The sequence below is a fragment of the Anolis carolinensis genome, chromosome 4, assembly GCF_035594765.1.
Source record: "Anolis carolinensis isolate JA03-04 chromosome 4, rAnoCar3.1.pri, whole genome shotgun sequence".
Classification (NCBI taxonomy): Eukaryota; Metazoa; Chordata; class Lepidosauria; order Squamata; family Dactyloidae; genus Anolis; species Anolis carolinensis.
Window position 1 is genome coordinate 89,798,373 of NC_085844.1, and position 20,952 is coordinate 89,819,324.

The 20,952-nt window shown below is 39.5% G+C and overlaps 1 protein-coding gene across 4 annotated transcripts in view; it reads right to left on the reverse strand.

Annotated features, from left to right (window-relative positions):
• LOC100565260 (complement factor H-related protein 2) overlaps window positions 1-20,952 on the reverse strand; it is a 58,668-nt gene that overhangs the window by 17,971 nt on the left and 19,745 nt on the right. For all 4 annotated transcript variants that reach the window (XM_062980765.1, XM_062980764.1, XM_062980763.1 and 1 more), the window contains 2 exons: window positions 19,725-19,916; window positions 11,233-11,415 (listed from right to left, as the gene is read on the reverse strand). In XM_062980765.1, coding sequence (XP_062836835.1) covers window positions 11,233-11,415; window positions 19,725-19,916 — 375 coding nt within the window. The remainder of the gene's footprint in view (window positions 1-11,232; window positions 11,416-19,724; window positions 19,917-20,952) is intronic.

Genomic DNA, 20,952 nt, shown 5'->3' on the forward strand with positions numbered 1-20,952 from the left:
GATATTTTGGTGCTAAATTCGTAAATAAAGAAATTACTACATAGCATTATTTCGTATTGAACTACTTTTTCTGTCAAATTTGTTGTATAACATGATGTTTTGGTGCTTAATTTGTAAAATCATAACCTAATTTGATGTTTAATAGGCTTTTCCTTAATCCCTCTTTATTATCCAACATATTTGCTTATCTGACATTCTGCTGGCCCGTTTAAGTTGGATAAGTGAGACTCTACTGTTCTACGAGAATGCATATCTGTCAAAGACAGAACGCCACCAGATAAAGTTCAACACAGTTTATTAAAGTTACAGAACTAAAAAGTGCCCGTATAAAACAAAAGACTAGGCAAACACTTGCCTTCAGTGTAAAAGATACACAAAAAGGACTCCGCTGATACTAAAAGTGGTTCAAAAGATAAACCGGATTAAACAGGAGTTTAATCCGGGTAAAACAGAAAATGCTTACTTCAGCCCGGCAATTTAAACAAACAAAAGTTGATAAACAAGGATTCAAAGAAACATAAATAGCTGGCAGCAGATTCCCCTCTGCTACTCGAAAGCTGCAAATGAGTAACTAAGGCTGTTACTCCTCCGTGCAACAAACGGAATCCGGATCCAGGCACTTCAATCAGGGTAGCAACGGTCAGCAGGGTCCCAGTCCGGTCCGAGGTCGAAAGCCAGGTACAGATGTCTTTGGTTCACCAATTCCACCGAAAGCCACAGAAGGGGTAGTCCGAGGTCGTAGTCAGTCAGTCAGTCCAGCGTCAATCCAGAGTAGGCAATTAATGTCCGTCAAGAAGACGACGGAGGTCCAAGCTAATAAGATTAAACACAGGTTGCACAACAAAAGCCCACACAGTTCTTCCCGCCGTCTATGCCCAGTGTCCTTGGTAACTTACGTATTCAGCAAACGAAACACACCCGTCTTCAGGAAATTCCCAACAAGAGCCCAAGCGTTCGTCCAGATTACCTTGCCCAACGCAATTAGCCCTGGATTCAAGACCCCATTTTATGCCAGTTTACAACTCCTCATCGCTATCAGCTGTTACCCTAATTCCAGGTGCCTCATCATCATCATCCTCATCAGAGCTAAAACACCCTTGACTACGCCCCACAGCATCCCCAGCTGTGGATCCCGCTCCATCCCTCCAACTCGTCCACGGGTCCGATCCTGCAACCCGCCAGTCGCCTCCCATGCTATCATTACCAGGAACACCCAAATCCTCCCTCACACGAGTCCACTCCATGTCATCCTCCTCTGAGCTAACCACCTCTTCCTCCATTCCCTCGGTAAAACCCTCAAAGGAGTCTTCGTCAGTTGGTTCTGCAAATAAGTCCCGCAGCCATTTCCTTTCTCGCTCCTCAAGAGAGTCTGACTCTTGAGGAGTCTTACGACCACGTCTCCCAGTATCGGAGCCATAAGGCTCAACCATAACACTATCCTTCCCCACTGTTACAAATATGAAAAAGGAAAATAAGGGGAAATACTTGTCCAATGAAATACTATTCATTTTAAAAAATAGAAACCAAACCAGCCGTGTTTGTGACAATCAGTTGCAACAACAACAACTAATAGTGATGCTTCTCATTATTATTCTTTTTCAAGTATGGATGATATTTATTTGTACTTTGGTTAAGAGTTCAAACAGACCACACAGTTGCTTTTGTATGAATAGGATTTCAACAAGTCTGCATTTTGCTCACCCAGTGTTTTTCCTATTCCTATCTGGTTCTGAAAAGTACTTTTAGTACCTATTATATATTAGTTTTAAATAGTAGCTTCTAGAAAAACCTAGAATAGTATTTAGTATCAGTGCCCCTGGTATAGTGTGTTAAAGCGCTGAGCTGCTGAACTTGTGGACTTGTGGTCAAATCCTGGGAGCGGAATGGTTATCTTTTCATTAGACCATTTTTGGATAATGAATCTGTGTGAATTGAATGTGTGTGGGTTGAAAATTTTACATTTAAGGTTAAATTTATTTTAAGGATGGATGGGAGTTTTTTAAAAGTGAAATACTCAAGGCGCAAATGCAAACAGTGCCAACAAAAAAAATGACAAGTGCGAAGAAGCCAGAATGGATGTCCAAAGAACTTCTAACCAGGCTAAGACTCAAAAGAGACATGCACAAGAAGTGGAAAAGGGGAGAAATCACCAAAGAAGAATTCAAACAAATAGCCAACTCCTGTAGGGAAAAGGTTCACAAGACTAAAGCACAAAATGAGCTCAGACTTGCCAGGGACATTAAAAACAACAAAAAAGGCTTTTTTGCTTACATTGGTAGAAAAAGGAAGAACAAGGAGATGATAGGGCCTCTGGAGGAGAAGATGGGGTGATAGTGACAAGGGCCAGGGAAAAGGCAGAACTAGTTAATGCCTTCTTTGCCTTGGTCTTCTCACAAAAAGAAAGCCAGCTTCAACCTCAGCAACACGAAATGGATGAAGGATTAGGGGAAATCCAACCCCAAATAGGAAAACAAGTTGTCCAGGAACACCTGGCCACTCTAAACGAATTCAAGTCCCCAGGGCCAGATCAGCTACATCCAAGAGTATTGAAGGAGCTAGCTGAAGTTATTTCAGAACCACTGGCAATCATCTTTAAGAGTTCTTGGAGAACGGGAGAAGTCCCAGAAGATTGGAGGAGGGCGAATGTGGTCCCTATCTTCAAGAAGGGAAAAAAAGAACGACCCAAACAATTACCGTCCGGTCAGCCTCACATCGATACCAGGCAAGATTCTGGAAAAGATCATTAAGGAAGTGGTCTGCAAACACTTAGAAACAAATGCAGTCGGACTTCTGGTGGGCTGATATGGCGGCAGGACGGGACTATTGAGAGCTCTCAATAGACCAACGTTTGCAGCGGTCGGGTAGAGCCTCTGCTCCCCTCTTCTTGTGGACTGAGACAAGAAGGGACGCAAGGCCCCAGCACCCCGTTGAGCCGACCCCCGAATTCTGTCGGGGGGAACGGATCCGGGCATCTGCAGGGGAGCGCGGACCGCGGCGACGGCAGCGGGCGGAAAACCCGCACAAACTGCCGGCCAAGCCCATTTTATCCACTCAAGAAAGAAAGCAAAGAAGAAGCTGTAAGGCGCAGGAATGTAAGTTTCCTAATAAATCTTCTTCCTATCGGACAATCACTTAAAGACTATTTTGCACAGAAATCTAACGTAACAACTAAACAACCTAATATTCATTCATCTCAACCAGAGAGAGTCAACTAAGCGACTCGATCTTCAAGACAAACAAATTAATCTAATTAAGTTAAACCTGAGGAGCCGAACGCGAGGCCCCAGTATCCCGTCGAGCCGACCTCCGAAATTCTGTCGGGGGGAACGGATCCGGACAACATATATTACCCTGCGTGTGTACCGGGGTTCGTCCTACCAATGGCGGAAGAGATCGGGGGGTTTGCTTAACTAAACTGGTGAGACACAGATTGGTAAGAAAGCTCGCATCGAAAGGCTTGGAAGAAGACGTTACATTCGTTATATTCCCAAGCGCTAAGCTTAGCAATCAAGCAATTTACCAAACCCGAACGCGAAACTGGGACTGTTCTGGAAGACAGCGGTGCCGTTTACTAAGGTGCCGCCATAGACAAGCAAAACTATATGACCTTGGACATAGATGTTATGACTATCTTATCCTCCCCCACATCTGGCTGGCAGTGAGGGAAGAAAGGATCTGGTGTGTGTGCTCGAAAGGAAGGGGAGGCGAGTGGCTGTCACCTCACCAGAAGTGGAAGCATAGCATCCTGCCCTTAGAAGGAAATAACCTCACCAGCCCAGGAAGTAACTCCAGTCTGAGGCTTTTCCAACTCTGTCAAGGGGAAAAAACAAAACACGGGAAGATAAAACCCAACAGAGGAGATGGAGGACGAATAAGCTGAACGAGGCAACGGTGACCTAAAGGATCTTAATTGGATTTTTCTATCCCTCTGCTCCTTTCTTATACCACTCTCCCTCTCTTTCGCTTTTCATCCCTTTTCTTAATTCTCCTTTTTTCTTTCTTTTTTCTTTCCTTTTTTTAGTTTTTTTTATCATCTCTTTTTTCCTTTCAACCCAATTTCCCCAACCCAATTAAAACCACACTATGGCCGTTCCTAAGATTAAATTTGATAAGGACCTAAAAGACAACAGAGGTCCTGGGAGAAGACCCTCACAGTCGGAAGAGATCAACCTAAAAGATATTCTTCGTGAGATCCAGAAAGTAGCGGAAAGACAAGAAGAACATCAAAAACAATCACAAATGAAACTTGACCAACAAAGCCTACAACAAAGAGAACTTTACCAAGAAATGATGGACATGAAAAAAGAAATTAAAGAAGACATTGGACAGTTGAAAAAAGAAACGATTAAATCTCATAAGGACATTAATGATCTGAAAATAGAAAACCAAAAACCAACTAAGACTCAAATAAAACTACAAAGTAAAATAGAAAGACTAGAAGCCAAAAATGAAAAAAAATGGAAAGACTACAGGAAAGAACTGAACAACATGAAAAAGAGTTCCAACTGAGATTTCGTAATATCCTTGAGGACACCAATGAAGATATTAGACAAATTATCATCAAATTATTAGCTAATTTGTTAACCCAATCCGAAGAATTTATTGAATATGAACTAGATAAAGTATATAGGATACAAACTAACTTCTCAAGAAAAAACAAGGCCACAAGGGATGCGATTGTTCATTTTGTGAGGAAGAAAATACGCGATGAGGTACTGATGAAAAACAATCGCAACCCACTAACCTATAAAGAGAAAAAGATTATAATACTGAAAGAATTCCCACAACTAACTCTAATCAGAAGAAAAAAGTACTTTTTCTTAACTGAAGAACTGAAAAAACAAAAGATCAGATTCAGGTGGGAGAGGAGTGAAGGAATCATGGTTACTCTGAAAGGAGAACGACATTGGCTCACAAGTGAGGATAAAGCAAAAGACTTTTATAGAAAATATATACAAGGCAAAGAAAAACATCCCGCAGACACAACTCCTCCCTCATCAAAGAGGAAAAAACCAAAAAGAGCGAGGCACCATCACCACAAGAACCAGGTTCCATGGCAATCAAACATCCACCAGCCTCAGAAATGTCGGATGTAGGTGGAGAAGATGAGGAAGAAGAAACTAACATAACGGAAGAAGAAATACTAACTGAGGAAGAAGATATAACCAACAGAGAAAATAACAAGAAGAAAGAAGCAACTGATGAACTCGACCAAGAACGCATGTAATTTGGAGTGTCAACTGAAGTTTTATTCCAACAACATTAACGGAATTAATTTACCAAATAAAAGGAGAATTCTGTTTAACCAATTAATTAAAGGAAAGTATGATTTCGTCGCTCTGCAAGAGATGCACATCGCATCTAAACACGAGGCCCTTTTAATCAATAGGAAAATTGGAAAGGAATTCTGTTCATCAGATCTTTAAAAAAGGGGAGTAGTACTTTATGTTAACGAAAACATTCCAGCTACATTACAATTTAAAGATAATGAGGGAAGATATGTGCAGAAAACTCTCATTTGTAGCATATACGCTCCCAACGGCCCCCAATGCCACTTTGTTAGTGAATTAAGAAAACAAATAAACAATTCGGACTTTGATCACCTGATCATATTAGGTGATTTTAATAGCATAATGGACATAAACCTAGACACAAGCAAAAAGATATTAAATAAGAGGCGGGCGAATGCAAGGCTCATACCACAAAACTTCAGAAAATTAAAAGAAGAATTCCACCTTCAAGATATTTGGAGGACTCATAATTTAGAAACCAAAGACTACACTTTTTATTCCCACAGACATAAGTTGTGGTCAAGATTAGATATAGTCTGGCTATCAAACTTTCTCTGTACTAAAGTAGATTATATTAAAATCTTACCTAGAGATAAGTCTGACCACTGCCCCATAGAAATGCTGTTAAATCAAAAAAAGATAAGGAAAAAATGGAGATTAGACGATAATCTACTTAAAAAAGGAGACATAGATAAATGTAAAAAATTAATACAAGAATTTTTCAAATTTAATTGGATCCCGGAAACAAAAGAACATATTGTATGGGACACATTTAAGGCAGTCCTAAGGGGCCACTTTATTCAACAAAATGCGACAAGAAATAAAATAAAAAATAAAAAAAATGAAATAAACAAAGAAATAACTCAATTAGAAAAGAAATTAAAAGAGAAACCTCAGGAAACAGGACTAATAAAACAATTGATGGGACTGAAAAATAATAAAAGGAATTTGGAACTGGAACAAACAGCAAAACAACTCAAATTTATTAAGCAGTATAGCTTTGAAAATGCTAACAAGCCAGGTGCCTGGTTAGCTCGGAAAATTAGAAAAAAATCGCAGAAACAACAGATAACAAAAATTTAAAAAGAAGATATTAACAAGAGACGAGGATATTCTATTAGAATTTCAAGAGTTCTTTAAAATACTTTATCAAAAAAATCACATTGACCTGAATGAAATTTCGCAATACCTGAGTAATCAAGGATTGCAAAAGGTATCAGAAAGTCAAAGGGAGCTGCTAAACAAAGATATTTCAGATGAGGAAATTAGAAAGGCCTTAAAACAGATGAGATCAAATTCGGCGCCAGGCCCGGATGGCTTTACATTAATTTTCTATAAAACTCTGGCTGATGAGATCATGCCTTATTTAAATCAAATAATGAACATGGTAATAAAGGAAAAAATAATTCCAGAATCTTGGAGGCAAGCGGATATAATAGTAATACCAAAAAGTAACATAAATAACACGGATGTAAGAAACTTTAGGCCGATATCGTTACTGAATACGGACTACAAAATCTTCACCACAATTCTTGCAAACAGATTTAAAATATTTTTGAACAATTGGATAGGGATTGGACAAAAGGGTTTTTTACCAAATAGGCATATGAAGGATAATGTCAGATGTGTATTGGACATTATCGAATACTATGAAACATTTCATCAAAAAGAATTGGCCCTAGTAACCATTGACGCTGAAAAAGCTTTTGATAATTTAAATTGGGAATTTTTCAAATTACTTTTAAATGAATTGGATATGGGCTATTACTTTATAAATGCAATTGAGGCGATTTATACTAAACAGGAAGCAAAAATAGTAATTAACGGCCAATACTCTAAACAAATTCAAATTGAAAAACGAACAAGACAGGGATGTCCCCTCTCCACTCTAATCTTCATTTTTGCCTTAGAAATCCTGATTAGGAACATTCGGAAAGATGGGCAACTAAAGGGTACCAAAATTAGAAACCAAGAATACAAAACCTGCGCCTTCGCTGACGATATTATATGTTTTATAGAGGATCCTTGCCGACAAATAACAAATTGGATCAACAAAATTGAAAATTTCGGCAAAGTAGCGGGCTTTTTCATAAACAAGGAAAAAAACTAAAATACTGACAAAGAATATAACGAAGGAAAAACAATGTAAATTAGAAGAACTCACGGGGATTAAGACGGTTACAAAAGTAAAGTATCTTGGAATTTGGATTACTGCAAAAAATGCACAGCTACTAAAAAATAATTATCAAGATAAATGGAAGGAAATCAAAAATGATCTACAGAATTGGCAAAATCTAAACATCTCCCTTTTAGGTAGAGTAGCGGTCATCAAAATGAATGTGCTCCCAAAGTTACTGTATCTATTTCAAAATCTACCTATCATAAGGACCCAAAAACCCTTTGCGGAATGGAACAAAGACATAGCAAACTTTGTGTGGAAAGGTAAAAGGCCAAGAATTAAACACACTGTCATGACTGATACAACAAAAAGAGGGGGTTTCGGTTTACCGAATTTGAAACTCTATTACAAAGCCTGTGCATTACAATGGGTGAGAGACTGGACAACCTTAGAAGACAACAACATACTAACTTTAGAAGGTTTCGATCTCCGCCGCGGATGGCACGCATATGTGGGCTACGACAAAAGAAAGGTCGAAAAGAACTTCGGCAATCACTTTGTACGAGCTGCCTTAATAAAAGTATGGGAGAAATATAAGAATCGGCTTTATAACAAAACCCCCTTATGGATTTCAGCTCTAGAATCTTCTCAAAGACACATTTTACAATGGACAGTATGGCCGCGTTACAAAGACTTACTGGTGAAAAGAAACGGAAATTACAAGCTAAAATCACAAGAAACTCTGAAAGAAAAATTTAAAAACATGTCCTGGTTCCAATACGCCGTCATCAAGGAACAATACACCAAGGACTTACAAATTGGCTTCAATGACTCTAGCACCCTGTGGGATAGAATCATGCAATCAAAAAGGAAGGTAATTTCCATTATTTATGACACATTATTAGAATGGTCAACAGAGACTATTGTAATTAAAAACTGTATGGTAAATTGGGCCAGAAACATCAGACACCCAATTATGCTAGATGACTGGGAACTAATATGGAACAAAAAATTGAAGTATACATATGCAACAGAACTCCGTCCTGGGCTCCATCCTGGGCCCGGTTCTGTTCAACATCTTTATTAATGACTTAGACGAAGGGTTAGAAGGCACGATCATCAAGTTTGCAGACGACACCAAACTGGGAGGGATAGCCAACACTCCAGAAGAAAGGAGCAGAATTCAAAACGATCTTGACAGACTAGAGAGATGGGCCGAAACTAACAAAATGAAGTTCAACAGGGACAAATGCAAGATACTTCACTTCGGCAGAAAAAATGGAATGCAAAGATACAGAATGGGGGACACCTGGCTTGACAGCAGTACATGTGAAAAAGACCTTGGAGTCCTTGTGGACAACAAGTTAAACATGAGCCAGCAATGTGATGCGGCTGCTAAGAAAGCCAACGGGATTCTGGCCTGCATCAAGAGGGGTATATCGTCTAGATCCAGGGAAGTCATGCTCCCCCTCTATTCTGCCTTGGTCAGACCACACCTGGAATACTGTGTCCAATTCTGGGCACCACAATTGAAAGGAGATGTTGACAAGCTGGAAAGCGTCCAAAGGAGGGCGACTAAAATGATCAAAGGTCTGGAGAACAAGCCCTATGAGGAGAGGCTTAAAGAACTGGGCATGTTTAGCCTGCAGAAGAGAAGGCTGAGAGGAGACATGATAGCCATGTACAAATATGTGAGGGGAAGTCATAGGGAGGAGGGAGCAAGTTTGTTTTCTGCTGCCCTGCAGACTAGGACACGGAACAATGGCTTCAAACTACAAGAAAGGAGATTCCACCTGAACATCAGGAAGAACTTCCTCACTGTGAGGGCTGTTCGGCAGTGGAACTCTCTCCCCCGGACTGTGGTGGAGGCTCCTTCTTTGGAGGCTTTTAAACAGAGGCTGGATGGCCATCTGTCGGGGGTGCTATGAATGCGATTTCCTGCTTCTTGGCAGGGGGTTGGACTGGATGGCCCATGAGGTCTCTTCCAACTCTACTATTCTATGATTCTATGATTCTAACTAAAAGAGAACTGGCTTAAGATCTTTCATCGCTGGTATATGACACCCAAAAAACTAGGACGGATGTATAAATCCTATAACAACACTTGTTGGAAATGCAAGATGCATGAAGGCTCCTTCTATCACATCTGGTGGTCCTGTGGAAAGACTAAAAAATATTGGAAGATAATCCACGAAGAGACACAAATTATATTAAAGAGGAAATTCCCTATTAAACCAGAATACTACCTACTGGGAATAACAGACTCAGACACACAGTTCAATAAAAATGATGACATTTTATTTATGTACAGTTCTACAGCAGCAAGAATAGTTTTTGCCAAACATTGGAAAACGGACGAAACTCCATCGAAAGAAATTTGGTTACAGAAACTGGCAGAAATTCAAGAAATGGACAAATTAACATTTTTACTGAAAGAGTCTAAAGGAAAAGGCATTAAGCAAACAAACTGGGAAAAATTTAGAAATTATATTTCACAGTAAAGACAGAAAGAATAACTACAAATATTAGATAACACTAACCGATATGGAAGACAAGGGAAGACCAATACCACACCCTTCTTTCCCTTTATGACCCCTCTCCCCCCCACCCACCTCACATCCCCCCCCACCCATCATCCCTTAACTCACCCCATCCCCTACCTTCCCCTGCTACATACTACAGTAGTTTTATCCTATGTAATGAAAAATCTTCTATAAAGATTATTAAAAAAAAGAAACAAATGCAGTCATTGCTAATAGTCAACACGGATTTACCAAAAACAAGTCATTCCAGACTAATCTGATCTCTGGAGCCCCCAGATGGCGTAGTGGACTAAGTGACTTGAAGGTTGGGTTGCTGACCTGAAAGTTGCCAGGTTCGAATCCCACCTGGGGAGAGTGTGGATGAGCTCCCTCTATCAGCTCCAGCTCCATGCGGGGACATGAGAGAAGCCTCCCACAAGGATAGTAAAAACATCAAAACATCCGGGTGTCCCCTGGGCAACGTCCTTGCAGACGGCCAATTCTCTCACTCCAGAAGCAACTCTGGTTGCTCCTGACACGAAAAAAAAAATCTGATCTCTTTTTTTGATAGAGTTACAAGTTGAGTCGATACAGGGAACGCTGTGGATGCAGCATACCTGGATTTCAGTAAGGCCTTCGACAAAGTCCCCCATGACCTTCTGGCAAGCAAACTAGTAAAATGTGGGCTAGACAAAAATATGGTTAGGTGGATCTGTAATTGGCTAAACGAATGAACCCAAAGGGTGCTCACCAATGCGTCATCTTCATCTTGGAAAGAAGTCACAAGTGGAGTGCCACAGGGTTCCGTCCTGGGCCCGGTTCTGTTCAACATCTTTATTAACAACTTAGATGAAGGGTTAGAAAGCATGTTTATCAAGTTTGCAGATGACACCAAACTGGGAGGGATAGCTAACACTCCAGAAGACAGGAGCAGAATTCAAAACGATCTTCACAGACTAGAGAGATGGGCCAAAACTAACGAAATAAAGTTCAACGGGGACAAATGCAAGATACTTCACTTTGGCAGAAAAAATGGAATGCAAAGAGACAGAATGGGGGATGCCTGCCTCAACAACAGTACATGTGAAAAAGATCTTGGAGTCCTCATGGACAACAAGTTAAACATGAGCCAACAATGTGATGCGGCTGCTAAAAAAGCCAACGGGATTTTGGCCTGCATCAATAGGAGTATAGTGTCTAGATCCAGGGGAGTCATGCTACCCCTCTATTCTTGACTCATCATCATTTCACTTTGGAGACGCTTTGTTCTGTTGTGCGTCCTAAGCATTAGTTTGCTTACCTGGAGAAACGCAACTTGGAGTTGGTGACCAGCCATTTTTTGTGCACATGATTTTTGTTTGCTGATTTGCAGGATAATATCCTGTATCACAGCTCAATGTAATGTCATCACCCTCTATGTATATAGACCATCTGTGATAGTTAAATGCACCATGTTGAATTTGTTGAGGATGATCACATTTTTCTAAAAGCAAAAGAACAATTATGTTGCATCATTTATGCAAGATTATTATAAGGATTCAAAATGTATTCTTACATCAAATATATAGACAGATGACATGAATTAATATCTGCATGCATTTTTAATTGTTAAAAATTACAAAATGGGATGAGGAAAATGTTCCCTTTCAACTTTTTCATTCTGTACTGGGGTAGTAGGCATGTTGCATAGTTAAGCATTGGGTGAATCTCCAGAGACCTGCCATTTCTACTGCTCAGTATCTCCTCAAACCTGATATAAACCTGGGTACCATACATCCCATATGGATTCTAATTATCTAAGAATGCTTGCCTAGTACTTGATAAATTTGAACATGATCACAAAATATATCAACATGTTCCTCTGTTGTTGTACTTCATACTAAACACATTCTTCATATCAATTTAACATGATATTAGGAGCCCCCAGATGGCGTAGTGGACTAAGTGACTGGAAGGTTGGGTTGCTGACCTGAAAGTTGCCAGGTTCGAATCCCACCTGGGGAGAGTGCGGATGAGCTCCCTCTATCAGGTCCAGCTCCATGCGGGGACATGAGAGAAGCCTCCCACAAGGATGGTAAAACATCAAAACATCCGGGCGTCCCCTGGGCAACGTCATTGCAGACGGCCAATTCTCTCACTCCAGAAGCAACTTCGGTTGCTCCTGACATGAAAAAAAATGATATTGATGAAATGGGATTCTTTTGAAGCAATCTCCTATACATTGGTAGTTAAAATGTGATAGGTGATAAATCCACACATCTCAATTCCTTCTTTCCTCTCCTTCCTTTGCCCATTTTATTATGTATGAACTTGTTGTTTCTGGTCCCTACATGTCAAAGAAGGAAAGCAGCATTTGCATTTACTGAGATCACTCCAGGTCTATCTTAACTAACGACTAGGGCCAGCCCTAGGTAATTTTTTCGGTATAAGCAAGGAGTATTTTTAGCACCCCCCTCCCCAAACCAAGTGCTCCTTCGCTCTCCCCCCACCGGCTTTGGAGGGGCGGTAGGAGGGTGAGGGAGCTGCAGCCGCTTCTTTTTTTCCCTGGTGCAGTGCTCCTTCACTCTATCCCCCCCCCCCGCCGGCTTTGGAGGGGTGGTGGGAGGGCGAGGGAGCCGCAGCTGCTTCTGATGGGTGCCCCTTCATTCTTTCCCCTCCTGGCTTTGGAGGGGCGGTGGCAGGGCAAGGAAGCCCAGCAGAAAGGGAAGCGGGGGCTGCAGGCTAATTGCGTTCTCGAGGTGCCTCAACTGCGCCCCCTAGAGGATTGTACCTTCCACAATTGCTTAATTCACGTATAGCTTGAACCGCCCCTGCTAACGACAGAGATAAAATGTAGGCCTATTGCTCAAACATCATCACTTTGCTTCTTCTGGATGATTTTCTACATCTTTGTCTGATGAAGAAGCCAGTGAAGCTTTAAAAACTTGCATAATGTATTTTGCAGAATTTGGTTGGCCAATAAAGGTAATATTCTTTTATGGATTTTGATTTTGTTATATTTTGTTCTTAAGATATTTCAGAGTAAAGTTATAGCCCACATTTTCTATGGTACTGCTGTCTGCGGATGGGATGAGTCTCAGAGAGCGAAGCTGGAGGTCCTCCAGAATACATTTCTTAAGAAACTACTGAGATTACATAAGATACTGCATAGACTAGCACCTGCCTAGTTAAAAATCAGGTTAAACCAAGTAAATACAGCATAATTAAAACTTAAGGAGGGAACACTTTGGATATAAACAGCCACTATTAGTTAAAAGCATCCCCAGCACAGTTGACTGCAATATCAGAAATTAATCTTGCCCAGATTTTCCATATTGCCAGGGCAAAAAGAGTCACCTTGTGAGTAACCACAAGTTACTGTCAGCCAAAAGGTAGAAAATCTTTCTGACACCATTTTGGTTTGAAGGAGATAAAGAATAGGCCCCAGGATTTTAGTTCTTGGCTCAGAATACAACTCTCAGAAAACTGGAATTCCAGACAGGAAATGATCAGGGCCAGCTAACACCTGCAAACAAAGGATTCTCCCAGGCAGGAAGCAGCCAGGCTTTGAAGCTGCAAGACTATTCAGTGCTAATCAGGCTGGCCAATTGCAACATTCTCACCTACCTCAGACAGACAAGAGTTATTTCTCCCACCCTGGACATTCCACAGATATATAAACCTTTGTCCACAAAGAACTGAGCAAATGCTTCACAGCGAATTACTGACTGGTCAGAGATCCCATCTTGTGAGACGGGATTTAACAGCCCTCTGGCCATTCGAAATAACTCATATGAATGGTTCTTTGTGGATGCAAAGTTGGCCATATTGAGAGATTTTCTTGAAGCCTACACTGCCATGGCATATGCCATTAAGTAGGCACATATTCAGTCTGACTCACTCTGAGTTAAACACCACTCGCGCTCAAATTCCCTCTTCACATGCTTAATCGCTGCCAGCTCCCTGTTAAACCAAAGAGCTGATTTAGCTCTGCTATGTGGGAGGGGGCATTCTGGAGTACTCATGACTATTGCCCTAGTCATCTTCCTATTCCAAAGAATGGCCAGAGCACAGACACCATCACCTACCAAAGTGGTGGGAAATTCCACAAGAACTGTCAGGAATCCATCTGGATCCATAAGCCTCCTGGGGCGGACCATTCTAATTGATCCACCACCCCTGCAGAGGTTAGAGGGTGCAGTAAGCCTAAACCTGATCAGGTGATGGTCAGGCAATGGAACCATGGTCAGCTCCTCAACAGCACCACCTTCCTTCCATCCCTGGCAGAAAACCAAGTCTAGTTTGTGTCCAACTCTATGGGTAGAGCCTGATACTAGTAGGGACAGCCTCTTGGTTGCCATGGTGGCCATGAATTTCTGAGCCACTCCCAGCAGGGTGGTTTTTACATGGACATTGAAGTCCCCCAGCACTGTAAGATGTTCGGACTTCAACGCCAGGCCCAAGATCACCCCGGCTAGCTCAGGCAGGGAGAATGTAGTGCAGATGTTCAATCTAATCAGTAGGACAGAGTTGCATTCCCACTGAAAGATCAGAAAAGTTCATTGATCCCTCTTTATTCCTGGAAGCCCACAATAATCTAAGTGGCCTTAGCTTTGCTTGATATGTTGGCTACAACCTGTTCTGTAGAGAAATAGCCTGCCCAATTCTGCAATAAATGGCAGAAGAAGACGCCTTTGAAGATTGGCAAATGTAATGGCTCTTGGGATTGTGTCTGGACAGAATTCAAAATAACAATGCTTTCTCAGATCCTATCTACCCTGGCCACAAATGCAAATTGCTGAAACTCAGGAGTAGCCCAGAGTTTGGACTTCCACTACCTTATGCACATCTACAATTACTACTTAGGTTACTGTAAGGGGAGATCAGCCCCATGATGGATAAATACAAAGGCTCTGCAAAAAAAAAGTCATTTGTGCCTCTAATGGCATATTATTTCGTAAGGTTTATATATACAAACAGATATTAAGAAACACGGGAGGGGTGCCCATGCAAAACCCTAACAGTCAGAACACCCACCCAGTACTTTTCGTTTAAATTCTGTGAGCCTCAGAAATCTCTCAAAGTCAGTTTCATTTTCAGTGCAAGTGAGTTAGGTGAAGCCAAAAAGCTGCCATTCTTCTTTAAATTAATAAAAGATAGACCGCACGTTGCCATGAGGCAAGCAGCTGGGCCAGACGAGATAAGAGAGCTGGGAAGGGGATTGAAAGAGCACAGAGTTCTGGGAAATGTAGTTTGGGAATGTGGCAGAGAATTCAAAAGGCCCTACCTTAAGTTACATTTCCCAGAATTCTGCTCAGCACCAGAAAGACTAATGAGGATAGGGGGAGATATTGTCCCTTCATAGAAGCAGTCAGCTATTCATACAATTTTGGATTCTACAAAGACGCCTGATAGTAAGTAAATCTGTGCTGGACTGGGTGGAAATCTCTAAGTTGAACTTCTATAGTTATGCTGTGTTGTGTGTCATATAGAGACCTTCAAGAGGATAGCTGTTGTGGCTTTTAAAAAAGTTTTTGTCAAAAATTGTCTGAATCTTTCTGAACCTTGGAAGGAATTATCCCGTTATCTTGTATCCTTGTATAGAAAATTCAAATTCTTGTAGCTTTTTTTTTTAAAGTTGTTATAAAACATTCAAAAATTCCTCAAAAGCCCCTGAAGTTTTTTTCCATTGGCACATTTAATGAAAAAGTAATGAAAAAGTAGTTACCTCGTTATAGTTATGATAGTGACTCTGTCCAGTTTAGGAAATACTTTAGAAATGATTGCCTCACCCCCTAATTTAGTAATAAGTATTGATTTTTTAATTGATCACACAGACCTACTAAGCATTGATGTTTTCCCCCAGGTTAAGTTAACTAAGGAGATAACCTAAATCCTGAGCTAGGATTTGGGTTGTCCCCCAAAACATTTAAGACAGCTGGGGCATTTCCTAACCAGAACTGGTTGCAGCCGTCTTTTTTATTGTTTTTCCCCACTCTCACCCTCCACTCTTTTCCTCTTGACATACCCCTTGTACAGAAATTACATTTGAATTATCAGTCTCAATCTCAATTTTTCCACTCCACATCTTAATACATTCTCTAAGTAATTCCTAACTGGATCCCACATACTCTTAATTATTATAACATTTTCTATTTTATCCAAATTGTTCAATTTACAATTTATTTCCACATTTAACATATTAACTATATTATTACAGCAATTTGTCAGAGTCCACTTTGTTTTATCTTTCCAACCCCTCATTAAACTCACTAAAAAAATTGAGCACATGCTATTAATTTGTCAACCAACCTTTCCTTTTGCACATTATAACCTTGCATGTAATACAATTCTATTTGTTATTATTATTTGAAGATTTAACACTCCATTAATTTCCCATTCAATCATTTTCCAATATGCCTGTACGCTATCACATTATCATATTATGTGATTAAACACACCTCTTTCTTTACAATTATGCCAACACCCGTCCTTTACTCCTCGTAATAAACGTAAAAGTTGTGCGGGGGTCCTATACCGTTTTTGTAGCATTTTCCTTCTTACTTTCCTTAGTACAGTAGAGTCTCGCTTATCCAACCTTCGCTCATCCAACATTCTGTATTATCCAACCCAGTCTGCCTGTTTTTGTAGTCAATGTTTTCAATACATTGCCATGTTTTGGTGCTAAATTTGTAAATATAGTAATTACTACATAACGTTACTGTGTATTGAACTGCTTTTTCTGTTGATTTGTTGTAAAGCATGATGTTTTGGTGCTTAATTTATAAAATCATAATGTAATTTGACGTTTAAAAGGCTTTTCCTTAATCCCTCCTTATTATTCACCATTTTCACTTATCCAATGTTCTGCTGGCCCATTTATGTTGGATAAGCAAGATTCTACTGTACATTATATTTTCTTTTGCTATATTACTTATTTCCCTTTGGATATCTTCCCTCTCAGTTTCTATATCTATTCTCCACGTTTGAATATTTCCTCTATTATTTTTTCTTTTACCATTATAATTTGTTTGTACAAATCTCCTGCCACTTTTTTTCTCACCTCTCAGACATTTCCTTATCACTTTCTCAAATGGACTGTCCCGTTCCCAAATTCTCTCCTTCTGTCTCTAAATATTTTGTCTTATAACCCAACTTCCTGCTCCTATCCAGTTCTGAATTTCCTTTTGCTCTATAGGATTTCCATCTTTTGTATACAAGTCCTCAACTAGTCTTTTCCTCTACTTTCAATCAATCTCAGTGATCTACCTATATTTATGTCATTGTTGTGATTAATTTGCCATATTGTTGCCAACTTATTCTCATTGTCTGGACTTAATTTCTTCTTTCTTTTTTTCTACACTCTTATTGTTCATATAAATGGTTCTTTCCATTCTGTTTCTTCTCTCCTAGGCCATTCCTTAAATATAATTTCTTTTTCATTAATATTATTTATGATTTTCTAAATATTCATCCATTTTCCTAGTATACTGTATTTTTATCAACATTTGGATTTGAAATACATCATGATATTCTTCTAAACTTGGTATTCCCTAGCCTCCTTCTTCCCATTTTGCATTTAACCATTTATTTCTTATTCTGGGCCTTTTTTCTCCAACTGCCCATTCTCTCCCATATCTTTAACATCCCCATTTTTACTGTATTTGCTAGTGTTTGGAATAGATATAGCAATTTTGGTATTATAAACATTTTTAAATCCCTTATTTTATCAACTCTTTTTAATTTTTCCCTTCGTGTTTCTTGAATTGTTTCTCTATTACTTTCCATATTTTAATTATTCCCCTTAGCTGTACTCTTTGGGTTTTAATATATCCTGAGATTTTCCTAATCAATTGTGCCAGTACAGTGTTCCCTCGCTACTTCGCAGTTCACTTTTTGAGCCCTCGCTGCTTTTCAAGTTTTTAATAAACACTAAAATAATAGTATAAATCATAAAATAATATTATAAATTCCTTATACATCATTTTTTTTACTTCCTTCCTAAGGACAAGCCTAAGGAAGGGAGAGAAAAGGAGGCTGAAACAACTTTGTTTTCGCCTCACAAGGCAGTGGCAGCGGTGGGAACATGCATGCGCATGCTTGAGAGGTGAGGAGGGGACAGAGATGCTACTTGCAAACAACACATATATAGCATCCCTACTTCGCGGATTTTCACTTTTTGCAGGTAGTTCTGGAACATAACCCCCGCGATAAGTGAGGGAACACTGTATCTCTGACTTATTGATATTAACATATAATCCTGATAAATACTTACATTCCTCAAATTTTTATCATATATCTTATCAGAGATAATGGTTGACTTGTAAAAAGTATTCCATCATCTGCAAAAAGATTCAGTTTTATTTCTTCCTCCCATATTTTGTAACCTGTCCAGTTATGGCAATTTCTGATACTACTAGCTAATATTTCTATAGCTATTACAAATAGTGTTGGGGATAGTGGACAATCTTGTTTTGAAACACTGAAGATCGGGATTTCTTCTGGTCTTCAAATGTTCACCCTTATTTTTGCTTTGCAGTTACCACATTATTGTTGCAGTGTTTTGCAAAAGTTTTCTCCCATATTCAGTTGCTGACATAATCTTAACAAGAATTTATGCTTAACTTTATCAAAAGCTTTATAGACATCCAATTTAAGAATTCCCATTTTTCTTATTTGTATTTGCATTATCCATTGCAATTATGACATTTTTATTGAGTCCCCAATTCTTCACAAATCCAAATTGATATTCTTTAATTATTTCTGGCATTATTGCTTCTAAGCTATTCTCCAGAATCTTTCTAAGTTATTCCCCAGAAGCAAATATTTTATAGTAACAATTATATAGACAAAAAGGTCTATATGACCCTGGCTGTGTTAAGTCTCTCCTCTTCTTCCCTTCCATTTTTGTCTTTAAAGCTCTTTATTTATGTTTTTTTTTCCTTTTTCTTTTCCAGGTAATATGCCATCCTCTTCACTGATTTTATAATCCAACTCTGGGAGTTACTTTTTACATATAGGTACTTACTCATAATATTCCTTTCCTCAAAAGCTTCTGGTTGTTTCTTTTTTCTTTTACCTCTCTCCAAATCCTTCTATCACTATTTTTTTATGGCTGTCCTGCAGAATTTCCATTTCTCTTATTCTCTTGGCTGCAGCTATCTTGACAGCCATCCCACACTTCCAAGAATCAAGGAGCCTGGGGATATGGAATGGCAGTCCCTTCCTCATGTGTCACAGCTGTTGACAATTATGACACAGACATCGACCTTGTTGTCAGGTTTGGCAGCTTGGGAGAAGGAAAGAGAACGTTCAGCATGGCTGGGCAATGGGAACTACCTTTTGCCTCCATTTGGGACTGGAAATTGATTATTTTTCTCTGAGGAAGTTACTTCCTTATGAAAATTTACTATCCCATTTTGTAAATGCAAACTTTCAACTGTAGAATTATTCCAAATTGACAACATTTTAACCGCCAAGTCTTGATACTATGGTTAAGATTGTAGTTACACATTCATCTCTGCCAAAGATTGCTAATGCCTCACCAAACTGCAATAGCAATGAACCATAGCAGTTAAAGTGGTGTCGAACAGCATTAATTCTACATTATAGATTAAATCATCAATAACTGTACTTTACAGTTAGAAATGGAACATGTGAATTGACTAAGGCAAATGGTAACTTATCCCCGTGTTAGTGCTTTTTTAAAAATGAACTTTCCACAAAACTGATTTGAAAGCAACATGTTATGTCTAGATATGATTATTTCTCTCCTTGCTAAGGAAGGAGAATGAAAGGAAAACATTTACTTACTGAAGCATTTGGGTTCTGGATTCCAGCCACGAATAGTGCAGTACGATGAATGCCAAGAATCTTTACTTTTTGGTAGAAAACCATTATTACAAATAAAGTCAAGTCTGTAACCTAGTCTCTTTGGAAAGGATCCTTCCCATTCATTGTAATACAGTCGTCCATTCTGAATATGGGGATATTCACACTGCTTTGCTTTAGAAAAGAATAGAGAGGGAAAAATTTAAGCAACAACAAAATTGAATACTGCAGTCATCTGTTGTTTTCTTTCATTGTGCTTATTTCTCTTGTGCTGGCATTCCCAGGCCAAGGGTAGGGCTAGAGGAATAGGACATTTTTTTTGCATTTTTGCATAATAGATTTTCTCTAAGCCTCAAGATGAAAATGAGCCAATCTTTGGAAACTGCACCAAGTTTTAAACATTAGGAAAATAGTATCATGCAAAACCTCAGTGGTGGAGCAAGTAAATGATAACATGGTATTACAGTAGAGTCTCACTTATCCAACGTTCTGGATTATCCAACACATTTTTGTAGTCAATGTTTTCAATGCATTGTGATATTTTGGTGCTAAATTCGTAAATACAATAATTACTACATAGCATTAATGTGCAATGAACTACTTTTTCTGTCAAATTTGTTGTATAACATGATGTTTTGGTGCTTAATTTGTAAAATCATAACCTATTTTGATGTTTAATAGGCTTTTTCTTAATCTCTTCTTATTATCCAACATATTTGCTTGTCCAACGTTCTGCCGGCCCGTTTATGTTGGATAAGAGAGACTCTACTGTATTATTATTTATAACACACTTCGCCCCGGTGGGGAAGTGTGTTAAAGCACTGAGCTGCTGAACTTGGAGACTGAAAAGTCCCAGGTTCAAATCCGGGGAGCGGAGTGAGCGCCCGCTATTAGCTCCAGCTTCTGCCAACCTAGCAGCTCAAAAACATGCCAATGTGTATAGATCAATAGGTACCACTCCGTCGGGAAGATAACGGCGCTCCATGCAATCATGTCGGCCACATGACCTTGGTGATGTCTACAGACAACGCTGGCTCTTCAGCTTAGAAATGGAGATGAGCACCAACCCCCAGAGTCAGACATGACTGGACTTAACGTCAAGGGAAACCTTTACCTTTTTATCACACTTTATCTCTCCTGAAGTAGACTCCAAGTGGCTTAACATTAGCATACAATTTAAAATATAAAAAGATGCAAGCATTAAAACAGG